The following is a 13,035-nucleotide window of genomic DNA, read 5'->3' on the forward strand; positions in this document are numbered from 1 at the left end:
CTAGAGGTGTTATAATGCATGAAGGCCAGACTTCTGGTAGTGCCGCATCCTGGTGAAAATCGAAAAAAAAAACGTGCGGGTCTTACACGAGTAAGCACGACAATAGCTAGCCTCTGCCTGAGAATGGTGGCCATCACAAATAAATCGCCTTTCGTGTGCAAGGTTTTGCGAACAATAATACGCGTGCTTTTCGAGTGGCTGCTCATCCATATTTATTTAGGGATTCCTGAAATAAACCGGGCGGTTAAACTGCCACTTGCAGACACATACTGCGGTGCTTTCACGGGTATCGGACGCGTGATACTCTGCGAACACCATTGCGTGGCAACAGGGTTCGGCACGTGTCAGCTGTGACTGCATGTCTTGAATCGGCAGCTACGCAGGAGACACTAGACCGTCAAACCAGTGCAGCGCGTAATGCCAGTCCCGTCCATTTCACTGTCTTTTGAGCCACTCGTCTTCGAAGGGGTGCCTTGCCTTCACCCGCCGTGCTCGTATAGAGAGACCGGTGATCGCCCTGCCTGCTGGTCACCTTGGAGATAAGCTCGTTCCCCGGAAGAACAGCTTGGACGCTTGTTTAGTATATTAGGTCACCTTCGTCCTTCCTTGCAGCACTTGATTAAACAGCATTTCAAGTCAATGCCCAATAAACAAACTAGGGTTCACGCTTTGGAACGGGACAGACCGTCCCCCGTCAGTGTTTCTTTTCGCACGAGAAGCGGGACCCCAATGACGTCACCAGTACGGCGTAAAGGCCCATTTGGTCAACTGACATCTTGCAGATTTAGTCCGTCAAAAACAAAGGAAAGTGAAGGATAGAATTCAGCGCCCATGTCGTCTATTCTTCACGGACCTTCTGTTCTGTTGCGCTAAGTCTGCACGATAATTCACGTGACCACATACACTCTCTCAGTGGTCGCCACATCCGTAAAGTCTTCGAGTTGCAAGGCAAGCATGATTCCTAGATTCCAGGGGTTCGGGGGTCGGCACCACGAGCGCTGGTCCGCGTATTCACTTTGAGGGCGAGCGCCACACTGGTTCCCCCTCCTGCAGAGTTGAAAGGCTGGCCTAACCACCGGTGACCACCGTTGACCGTCCCGCCGCCTCATGCCAACAATTGTGGACAAAAGCATTTCTGAACGGGAAAGAGTTTGTGAGAGCACTTCTTTCGAATATTGGACAATTTCACTACAACAATCAATTCATTCGCAGATCTCCCGTCGGCAGGCTTGCATTTCTTTTGCTATTAACGTTTTTTCTATCGCTAAAGCCTTTCCTCATTGGTTTTCTATGGCAGTCTTAACAGCTCGACGCGAGCGATGGAAACACTAAAAAAGAAAAAAATTGCTACGTATCGGAATCATGCACCATCACCGTCAATATTGCTACACCAGTACGTTGGATTTTTTTCACCTTTCAAAATTTTTGTCCAAGAATGTTGAACATGTATCCTACAATTGCGACGAGAGGAGCTCAAAGCAGTTTGAGAGGCTGGGCGCAGTCGTCGCATTGATGAGCGCAACAGATACAATTGCTTAACTAAAAAGCCTCAACTAAATGATTTCTTTCGCTACCCACCCGCAGGCCAGAAGTTCGTCATGATGGAGGTCAAGGTTGTGCTGGCCAAGATCCTCTCCAAGTTTACCATCGAGTCTACAAGTCCGCTCGAACAAGTGGACATGACATTTGAGATCGTCCTCAAAGCAAAGGGAGGACTCCCTGTCTTGTTCCACAGGCGGGACCACTCGTAGCCCTTATCCAATCGCATCTGTACAGAAATTAAAGTGTATTGTAGTGTAAAGTGTATGACCGTAAAGCATGCGTTGTGATATAACGTTTGCTAGTGCATCGGTGAGTATTGGAATCTGAGTGCCTCTCTGTTTGTATGGGAATAAATTGTTTCTTTGTCCATACAACCAGTCCATAGTCATCATAATGGAACAATAGCCGCGTGCAAACGCCTTTTGAGCAAGATTTTCTCAAATATGATGTCAATAGGCCAGTTCCAGCAAAGTGGTGAATAATGTAATCGCTTTCTGTTCAACCATTGCTTCCAAAATCAGATTGCGTATCTAATGAAATGACCCTCCCTGTTTATGCGTCGCGACCCAACAAGAATGACGCTACATGACTCTAAATGTTCGATGTATGTACCGTCTTTGCCAAAGTAACCTGGACACAGGGTTTCCGTCTCAGCCGTGCAGCGCAGTCGGCTCTAAATCTGTGCATGGTAAAGAGATCCCTTTTCTTACCCATCGAGACATTTCCATCTTTATGGGCTCCTTAAGGGCTCCACGTACTACACACCAGAAAACTAAACCTCGCTGTCTGGCCACATTTGGTGAGGGCGATAATTATTAGTTTTAGTGAAGCGAACTTAAACTCAAATGAATTACACGTGATTGCCGATTCCTGGGGTTAACTAAAGGGGTTGAAATATTGTTGATGACAGCGCAGCGAGCTCTGGGAAGGAAAATGATAGTATTTCAGAGAAAACTGACGGCAGCCAATATTTTTAACTTTACCCAACGTTTCGGGACCAACTCGGTCCCTTCTTCAGGGGTGACTAAAGTGTGCTAGCAGCAGTGCGTCGTTGCCTTCGCTCTCCCTTGATTAGCACGTGGCGCAGTCCACTAACGTACGCGGAGGGGAGCGTTCCTGGAGTCCTATTCATCGCCGCTTTTGTGAGAGAATACGAGGGAAAAAGAGAGAATACGAGGCTCATTGCTTCACCCAAAGAAGTAGTGACAGCCCGTACGAAAACTACGTGGAGCAAAGTGAGTACATTCATAATGGTGAACAAAATAACAGGTATAACAAATTGTAAGTATCTGTCCTACCTAATGCCATAGCCGGTGCATGAAAAGGGCGTCATTAGTACCATTCACTACACGCAGTGAACTTAAAGAACCATTCTGCTTGCAAATAACCGCCGAATCAGCAGTGCTTGTTGGCTTTGCGACGCTGCTCTGCGGCGCACATTCGATGCTCGTTGTTAACCCGCCGTCCGGAAAAGCGCGAAACTTAATCGAGGTCATCGCTGCGGTCGTATACGCCAACTGCAGCCCCTCTGTGATCAGTATACAGGTGGCACAGTGGACGCAGCTGAGAAGCCATTATTGGTGCAGAAAAAATTGTAAGATTGCCTCTCAAATCTTTTGTCGGGAAAGCGGACACGGAGAACGATACCGAAACCACGCATTCGGTCAAACTGCTGGTATTCCTGTTATTCGGTGGCTGAAGAAGTGTTTTTGTGTGTGTTGATCTAGCCACTTATGTCAGAGCTATTATTCTCTTCTCTGGAGCTCAGTCTTGCAATGGCATCACATTACTGCTGAAATCGGATTATACGCGGTGTGTATGTCCTTAATGTCCCATATTCACTACTAGCAGGGTCGCTACTGTCGCAAAAAATTTACGGTACGATCAGCTATCTCACGCAATAATTCTAGGAGAGCAGTTGGATTTAACCTCGATGTTTTAATGCGAAAGCACTGCTTAACACGATCCCAACCAAAAATACTCAGTAAAGCCTCGGAGTAACTCGGGTAAGCTCTGGTAAGTTCAGAGGAGCACCGCGCCGCCTGTAACCAATGGGAGGGTGACCATGAGGGTGACCTTGGCCAAACCTAGCATAGCAACAGCCCATGCGGAAATGAAATGAATATTTCCGCGACTGGGTTTCGAACCCGCGGCGACGCGAACATACCAGCTTCGCTGTCCACTGCACGAGAACACTGTGCTATCCCCGCCACCGCCTATCACGCCTCGTGTCAAACTGTAACAAACTTTCGCGCTGCGCATTGCACATCGTTATCTTCATCAAATTCCATCTGCGGCGCCAACAGATCACTCCAGTTTAACCCCGATCAGAGTTGAACCTTAGTCTAAGGCCGTCGCCAGATGTGCTGACGACCCAGCAAGGCAACAGCATGAACCAACAAGGCTAAACCCGTGCTTTCGCACGCCTACTCGGTTTAGCTGCGTTAAAATCCTGCCACTTTTTTCTCCCCAATTATTGGCTTCAAGATTACAGACTAGCGCAGCCCTTATTCGAATGAATATATAATCTACGGCTGAAAGGTTGCGCTCGATGAACACGAAGCCTCGAAAATGTCTATGAATGTGGATAACCCAGAAACGAAAAACGGCAGGAGTAAATTTACTTGAAAGTGCAAAGTGCTCATTCATTTTTTGTTGCTCGTACCGAAGGCCGTAACCTCTGCCTCGTGACCAGTGGCTTGACCTATGATCGGTTTGGCAAACATCACGTCCCCCACACAGTCACTTCGTATTGATCATCATGTGACGGCGCAAGTGCCGCTCATGGCGGAATCGCCTTAAACATTGCGTAGCGCCGTATCGTCTTCGATGAGAACAATCCCGGATGCTCGGTACCGGACAACCGTGTAGTGCGCATCTACCGACTCAAATGCATGAACGATGGTAGTTTCCGTTTTAATCGTTCGTACGGTCGCTTTCGTTCACTCGCTTCGGGGTCGCTATGTCAGCGGCATCATGTGACCACGGCGTAGTTTTCGGCTTATCCGGATTGGCCAAACACAATAGCGCATAGCGCGCTTCGAATCGAGCCAGCGTCATGCTGTTCTTCGGTGTATAATTTTTTCGATAATCCTGTATATGTTCTTCGTCGGGATAAAGCCTTCAGTTGCGGATTAAACGTTGTATTATGCCACATCTGTGCTTTTGTAGGGCTGTCCATTTGTTCAGCTAATACAGAGAGAATTATGCGCCGACTGCCTCCCTCACAGCCAGAACTACGGTATGGTTGGGGTTGCACTAACAGTTGCCTTTATGAACAAAAAAATCAAGAAGTTTACACTTGGTATGACCGGATATCAGAGGAACCACTGTGCAGGAAGCGCAATAGCTGTCAGTTTTGAAGTATTTATTCTGAATCAATTCGCACGGCGTCCTTGTATAGCTTCACCTGCCGTCACTGCAGAAGCAACAGCTGCTATTTACTCTAGCGGTGGCCTGATATAGTTCGGCATCCGCCTCGCGTGCGGGAGGTGCGGGGTTCGATACCCCGTGCGTCCGGGTACCCACCAGTGATAAAATTAGTACAAGCTTCCCCTGGCCTGGTTCTCGGCTTGATCAGAGTGAAATGCTTCGAAAATCGGTCTTTGACCCCACCTTGAGAAAACGAAAATACCTTGTGCCATGGCGCTCTATGGCCGCAGATGCACTTGCGCCATAAAAATTCACTACCATCATCATCGACCCTTCTCCTTTGCGTAATCGTAGTTTTCGAGCGTCCACCACTCGCTTGCCGTCGACTTCGGGATCTGTTGGGCGTCTAGGTGTCTACCGAGCCTTAGTAGCGCACCATCGCTCTCTTGCCGCGTCGGCCACGCGAAACTCCGGGTTCTCACGGGGTCAGCGCTTCTGCTCTCGATCGCAAGTGCTCCGCTGCGCAGCGGAATAGTGTCATACGGCGCCTTCCATGTGTCTACCGACTATGCTCACTGTCCACGTGATCTGCGCTACGTCATCGCGAACCCTGCGTACCTTTGCTAGCGCGTTGGAGTGCCAACTCCAAGGGCCCTTCCTGGGCGTACGCGCTCAGCGTCGGCGCTCTTGGCGTACGCCAAAACCGGTCTGCGCATGCGCACTGTAGAAGACGCCAGTGAGCCTCCGCGAGGCGTCGATATCTGTTCGTGCTAGATATCTGCGTCAGCGCACGGGCGCTCGCTTACGCGTCGCAAGAAGGGTCCGGTTTATAACAATGGGAGGATCGCGGGAACCTCGGTGACTCTTTTCTTCATGGCTTGAAGCTCTTCCAGGTTCCCCGAACTTTTTTTCGTGGTTTAAGTTGCCCTTTCATCGCCCCCCCCCCCCCCCCTCCAACTCCTTCTCTTAACGGCTTGAAATTCTCTCCGTCGGCTCGATAGGGGAAGCGAGCCAGCGCCAGGAACTTGGAGATGCAATTCTCTTTTCGACGCCCGTTCCGGCGTACGCCAAAAGCGCCAACGCTGGACGCGTACGCCCAGGAAGGGCCCTTGGAGTTGGCACTTAAGACAGTAGCGCGACAGCGGTGGGCTCGCCGCACAAAGAATGTCCATTCCGTAGTGTGGTAAGCGGCTACACATCTCCACTCAAAGTCGAATTAACAGTTACCGCTTTGCAGATACGAACTGCACATGGGTGCCGCTATAGACACGAGCTTTGTGGCCGTGCAAAGTTGGAAAAGGCTAAACGTATGGCGAAGTGTCGCAAAAAAAAAGAAGAATATTCCGGCTGCTGGAATTTTGGAAACTTAAAGGGGCTGCATTTTGCGCGAAACGCAGCTAAACATACGACGCCTTACGATGAGGTTCAAGAGCGGAGTGATTTTCTCGCAATAACCTATTTGACACGTCTCTAACACGGCAGCAAGAAACGTATAAAACGAAAAGACGACTTGCAATTCCCGACGATGTGATTAGTTCATCCATGTTGTCATGTAGTGGCGACCAGGGAGGCCATAAGGTGGCAGGCGGGATTGTGTAAAACCCGATTTGGACAGATGTGTGCCATTCAAAAATTTAAAAATGCTTTACAGCGGGTGCTAGCGACGCGTGCATTAAAAGAGGCAGTTGACGTCACTGCACTAAACTGAAAGATGACTCGGAATCCTCGAGACAGCGCACCTTGAACTCCGGGAACAATCTCGTACGTAGTAGAAGTTGTCGGGCATAATTTCAGCCTCTCCAGAGCAATCACGTCGCGTCTAGTGATAATTAAGAATATCTCGCCTCCCGCGGCAAAACACAAAGCGATAAGGTCGTGTGCTGTTAGCAACAAACAGACATAATCGAAAAAGTAACAAACGTTACAAGGCTTGGCGGCAGTATTCTCCTCGTTTCCAGCCTTGGAAAACAGGTGGCTGCCGAAGAAAGCTGACCATCGCAAGTCACAATGCGACGACGGTTTCCCACCAAGTCAAGTCACGATTCGCGACAATAAAGTCCGTTCCCCTCGTAGCTGATGTGCTGCCGAAGGAAACATAAATGAGAAAATTGTTCGAGGGTGAAGTGGTTTGTTTGCACATCCAAACATCTGTCTCTCGGTTGCTCTCCCGTCTTCTTGAAGCGCACATGAACATGAATAAATAAAGTAGCCAGAAGGCAATGGTGAGAGAGGCGTTCAGTGGCTCTAGTACTAAAGCCGCTTCTATGCGGCCGTGAAGTGCCCCGCACTGAAGATTTCATTTGAGTGGTGAGCAACCAGAGAGCTTCGTTCGGCGATTGTCCAACTAAACTTCCTGGCTTCTTCTGAGCTGGCCAAGGCGGTCATATGGACTCTCTTTGTGCTCGTCGTGGTGTGGCTCGACAAGGGCTGATACCTGCTACGGCTCAAAGTGTGGCTCACGCTGAGGCGGCTTCCAAGGCCCTGGGACTTGATACCTTTCTGGTACATGGCCTTTGTCTCCTAGGCCCGAATGAAGCAACGTAGGGTGGGTATCTTCACGGCAGGTGAGAATTGAGCCTGGTCGTAGAATATTATTGTTTAGGAAAAGAGCTAACAATGCCAAAAATATCCGCAAATAACGTGTTCGTGTGCTATTCTCCAGTACCGTCTAGGTGATTTAAAAAAAATACTTTTTTGGTGCGCCCGAAAGCTCGCCACTTGCTCATATAACTGAGTGTGCAAGCGCAACATCATATTATGAGTACTAGCTATTTTTTTTTTGCTCACAACCATTAGACCATTATAAATAAAGGTTGCAATGTTTATAACTAAGATCCCTCCAAAAGCCTTGTAACGAATCTGGAGTGCAAGGAGCCAAAGTGGAAGCGTTGTATCCAGGAAAGCTTAACATCTTAGCATCAAGAGAATCTCTACACACGGAAGTCTCTTTCATTGCACACGATTATCGAAATTGTAACAAAGCCAACTCTGTGTAAGACAGGCAAAAGTTGCCCAAGTAAAGCTGCCTAAAGTGTTTAGTGCGCATCTAACATTTAATCAGAGCTGAGTGAAGAACTAACGCCTGCGTATCAAACGATGACCACTGCACCATGAAGAAGAGCAGGTTGAGTTATTTGTTGTTCCAGCTATCTCCGCCCTAAACTAATCGCTCTTTGCTGGACAGACAGTATTCCCTCTTAGGTGACGGGAGAGGCAAAACAAATACATGAAACTGATGTGCACCTGTATGGGGTGGGATGAAGGTGCCGATGCATGACAAGCATGCCACAAAATATCGAGAAATGGTGACCTCTGAAACTCGAAAAAAATGTATCCATAAATATAAAGGGTTTTTAAATGTTATAAACGCCAAATTCAAGTTTAAATATTTGCTTCACAACTTACCAGCTGCGGCTCGGAATGCCGTGAATGTTGTTGCGCTCTGATACTTCTACAGATGGTGAGAGGTATACAGAGTGCGAATGAAGGCAAAAGATGAGAAAATGACATCAAAAGTCACAAATTTAGCGCTGCTGTGTCTTGTCAAGTCGTAATGGCTGATCCTTTCAGCCGGCCTCAACAAACACAATTATTTTGTTTTGTTGAGCATTTGTTCCGTGAGGTCCTTGTCCTCCTCGTTCTTGGCTATTTTGGGGCACTCGGCACAACGCCTCAGCGTCACGGTCGTTTACTTGGGTTGTGAACATCAACGACGCCACAGTTCTCGATAACAATGAGTGAGCTTAGGCTGCAAGCGCAGATGCGGCGATAATTTGGACCAAACTGCTGATTTTTTATCCCTGTTGTGGGCGTAGAAATCAGCCGGACACTCGCGTTCTTATAAATACCACTATTTAAAATTTTCACTTTGTCGAGTGTGTATTTGTCGTGCTTGTAGAATATGGCTTTTTTGTTCTTTGCGACGAATGAGCTATAATATATCCGCAAGCTATTAGGCTCTGAGGGCCTTCAAAGTGTGTCTTGCAGTCCAGTACCTGACTAAATTTTGGATGTAGATAGTTGCATTACTGATGGAAGTGTAGCTCAAATAAAATTGTTATTGAGCCAAAGTCAATCCACAAAAGGCACTAATCTTGCTAACCAAAATTAGTACCGTTTTGGAAGAAAGATAGTAGTCATTTTTTCGGCCATTTCTATAACAAGCACTCTATCATTGAAAACTTTCAATGTAAATTTCAGGTAAAATGACTCTCTGGCTGTTCTTCTGTACGACATACTTTTGGAGCCTGGTGACTTACACCTGAAGCCGCAGTTTCTCATCACCAGAACACCCCAAAAGAGGGTATACTTGACTACCTCACAGGTTAAATCGCGAAAAAGTCTCAACACTGAGCTGCTCCACTAGTGTGGAAACACTGAAAACTGCCCAAGAGAACCCTTCTGGACTTATACTTGTAAGGTCAAATGGATATCTGCAAGTTCACACAAACCAGCTATTCTCCCAGCTCAAAATTGTTGAAGACCAGATCGGATCATTTACAGTGGACAGAATTGCTTGCACTAATGTGTACATTAACATTATTGAGAAGGTTCTGCTTGACGGCCGTACTTCATCCGCTGCTGTTGGGTGTACAGCTCACTTTGCGAGTACGACAGCAGAAGTAATTCATTTATTTCTGAGGACACGCTTGAATTTTTTTCACTAGAGAAAAGAATAAGCAGCCGCGGGCAACTGGGAGTGCCCTATGTCCAAGAGGTGGTGGAAGAAATCTGGCGTCGTAAATGGAACACTGAAAGAAGCCACATCACAATCGCCAACTGAATTGCATTTTATGCCGAACGAAGACCGTTCTCATTGACTTCCAGTTAACCTTGTCCTGTGCCAGCTGGGGCCCACACTATGGCAGTCTAGTAATTAAGCCCATCTATTCACCTGACTCTGAAGCGCTCTGCTAAAATTTTCTTGGTATCTACTTTGTTGTAAGACACGGGTTGTCTGCTTTCTCTATTACATGTTCATTTGCTCCTCTTGACTAATGCTTGACTCCTCTGTTTGTGACTGCTGTGTGCGTGATCTTCATTTTTGCTGTGTGCATCAAGACGGTAATCCCCTATGTTATTTAGCAAATGCAAAATAATATGTAGAACTTTGCACATGCCTTGCTGCCGATACAAGCTGTGGTATCTGTTTATTGTTCATCAGAGCTCGATGTACAGGTATCGGACATGCGCCTGTATGCATAAGCGCTTTGTTCTTTGTCCACTGCTGCTTGGGCCGCTAACAGGTGGCTGGCAGTATTGTAAAATAAAACATCAAGTTGTGTTTGTTCTCCAGTTCATGCATCTCTTTGTTTTGTCTTGTAACTACCACTAATATTTTAATTCCCACTGCTAATTGAGATATTCCGAATCTTATCCTAACATTTGTTAGCCTCCAAGTTTCCGTATCATAAATTGGTGCTAGCGCCAACTGTCCTCTTACTTTTGGGGAATGAGTTCAAATAGAGACTACCTGCTAATCATCTTGCAGCTCATTCTTGTTTGTCTAGTTTTATTGTTATGGTCAGTGATTCCTGTCACTACATCGGCCTAAATAAAGGCATTACCATAGTCCTTCAATGCTCTGGCATTACTGTACGTACGAATCCTTTTTCTATGCCAGTGCATTGAACCTTACTCTCATCTCTATATTAATTGTAGTCGTATTTTATATTTAATTTCATCCTTTATATTTGCATATTTGCATTGTTACTCAAGACATTGTATTTTTTCTCCGCTTGCATACACGAGTCGCCTGGCAGCTTTTATGATCGCTTTATTGTGCTTTATATTTATGAGTTCTACTACAAGACTACCGGTCCCCTGCATTGCCATGTCCTGCTGCAATAGTTACTACATCTCACTAATTTATAGCTGCATATGTGTGCTTTCGCTCTTTGTGAAGTTCATGTCTTGAATATTTCATCGTGTTCTTAGCAAAACTTTTGTTCCACTGTATGTACAACCATATGCATCATTGATGTTCAAAAAAGTACTTTCTGAGAAGGATTTGTGCGCTGTTTGCTGTAAATGTTGATGAAGAGTGCCTGATGACAACTGTATAATCATAATTTCCTCTGTTTTCATATAAAACACGGCTGTCTGTTAACACCGAGTTGCTATTGCTTTTTCATTAGTTATTCATATTTAGATTTCTTATACCTACTGTGTATAGGCCCATTTTTTGCAGATTGGATGCGATGGTGCAAAAATACGTACATAATGTTTGTAAGTTTTAATAGCTTTTTGATAGTGTGATCATTATAAATAAAATATGGTTTGGGAACTGCAATATGAGAAGCATTAAAAATAGGCTAATCCAGTGGCAAGTTGGCACCTAGGAATTTGCAAATTAATTAGACCAATGCGCCTACTGTGGCAATCATATAGAACTTTTGGGTGGGAGAACTACCAACAGTTCCTCTTAGCATGCAAGAAAAATCAAGTTCAGACACACGGATCAGAGATATGGTCCACGACTGATGAGCCGCTGACCGTATACATGAGGTGTATGGCAGTTAGAACCCCATATGCCTGCTAGTAACAATGCACTGTTACATCAGCTTAAAAAGGAGCCCAAGTTACAGAAGATGGGGCACTAAGGAATACACAACTGAAGAAATGCAGATGAGTTAAATGTAGCAGTTTGGGGTATGATATATCAAAGTAATAACAGAGTCCTTCAATGGTAATAACTACAGAACTAGTGACAACAGCAATAAGGACTTAGAAGGCGTTAGCTCGCAAAACAATTAAAAGGGAGGTATGTAGGGAGGAAAACAAGAGAGAGGTCAATATACAGGTGAAGCGGGTGCTTAGCTGCAGGGAAGGCGATCTCTTATTCGAAGGAGGGTAGGGCTGCAGGTAGGTCGTTGCGGGGCTGATTCAGTGTCGAGGACGTTGGGACGAGAGCCTGACGTGGGCTCCTCGCGGGGCCTCGGTGTAAAAAGGGCTGACGTGGTAGGTTCTGATCGGAGTCCCGATCGCTAGCCGATCACATCCTTGCCTGATGCACGTTCCCGTCAGCACGCATCGACTAGCCCCAATGTTCTGTCCGGCCCTGCGCTTCCACTGCCGGCTACATATACGTGTCTTGAAAGCGGACTCACGCTTGAGCTGTCAGACTACAGTTAAGAGGTGTTGAATAGTGACTGTGGTCATGTTTCTGCTCGTATTTCGCAAACTGCAAGTTAGCGGTTACGCGCTTCAAGATTTGAGATCAACAACGATGCGAAGGCAGCAGACAAGCAACTGTCTTGTAGCGCGTATCACTTTCTTCTGGCAGCATCGGCAACGTTTTATCCCGTCTACAAGAGATTGGTGCGCCGCATCACGTTTAAAAATGTAACAGGGGCAGTTCAGAATAAACAAGAAGCTACGCTGTTCGGCACAAATCGTCTGCTACAGAAAAGTATCTGTACGTCGTTGCGTTTTCATTTCCTTCCCTGCGGCTCTCTGATGTAAGGTCGTCATATTGTTGTTAGAATAGATTGGAAGGAAAACTAAACCGACTGTCGCTAAAATGTTCGACTAATTGGATGTAAATACCTCCCGCGATGTAAAGCCGGCTGGGCCAGGCAGGCGGCTCCGCCGCGGCTCGGTGCCCTTCAGTGCCCAGCGGCGCCTATAGCGGCCAGTTCTGACCCTATATGAAACTGAGGCGGAAGTTTCGTGACCAGAAAAAAGCATTGAAGGACTCTGCTACCGCTAACTTTTACTGCACGTGAAAACCGAGAGGCTTATTTATTCTGTTTTCTTCCAGGACTCTCTCTTCCGTTCTCCCAGAAATCTTCAGTGTTGTGCTCCAGGCGTGCAAGGACTACGAGGGGAAGACATTTGGGAGCTACATCTTCACAACGCCCATCGTTGTATTACAGACGGCTGAAGCAGCGCAGGTGACTGGCTACGCATTTCGCAGGAGGGTACGTCTGTTTGGTATGAGCGCAGAGGGCCAGTTTCTAATGTAAGTAAAGCATCGCAAATGGATGTGCCCGAAGGCGAAACGAAGGTAAAACAGGAAAGAGCGCTCTTTCCGTCTCATCTTCGTTTCGTCAGCGGACAACTTCATTCGCGACGTTTTACTTATGTCAGAACTGACCAACTATCCCAGCAAAAAGTTCC

The 13,035-nt window shown here is 46.7% G+C and overlaps 1 protein-coding gene and 1 pseudogene across 1 annotated transcript in view; both read left to right on the plus strand.

Moving 5' to 3' along the window:
* Positions 1 to 1,925, plus strand: part of LOC144124610 (cytochrome P450 4V2-like) — a 67,010-nt gene extending 65,085 nt beyond the window's left edge. Inside the window, exon 11 of the mRNA XM_077657401.1 lies at positions 1,585 to 1,925. Coding sequence (XP_077513527.1) covers positions 1,585 to 1,751 — 167 coding nt within the window. The 3' untranslated portion in view covers positions 1,752 to 1,925. The remainder of the gene's footprint in view (positions 1 to 1,584) is intronic.
* Positions 1,926 to 7,444: 5,519 nt separating this feature from the next.
* Positions 7,445 to 13,035, plus strand: part of LOC144123743 (cytochrome P450 4F1-like) — a 48,563-nt pseudogene continuing 42,972 nt past the window's right edge.

Source organism: Amblyomma americanum, chromosome 3 (assembly GCF_052857255.1).
Source record: "Amblyomma americanum isolate KBUSLIRL-KWMA chromosome 3, ASM5285725v1, whole genome shotgun sequence".
Classification (NCBI taxonomy): Eukaryota; Metazoa; Arthropoda; class Arachnida; order Ixodida; family Ixodidae; genus Amblyomma; species Amblyomma americanum.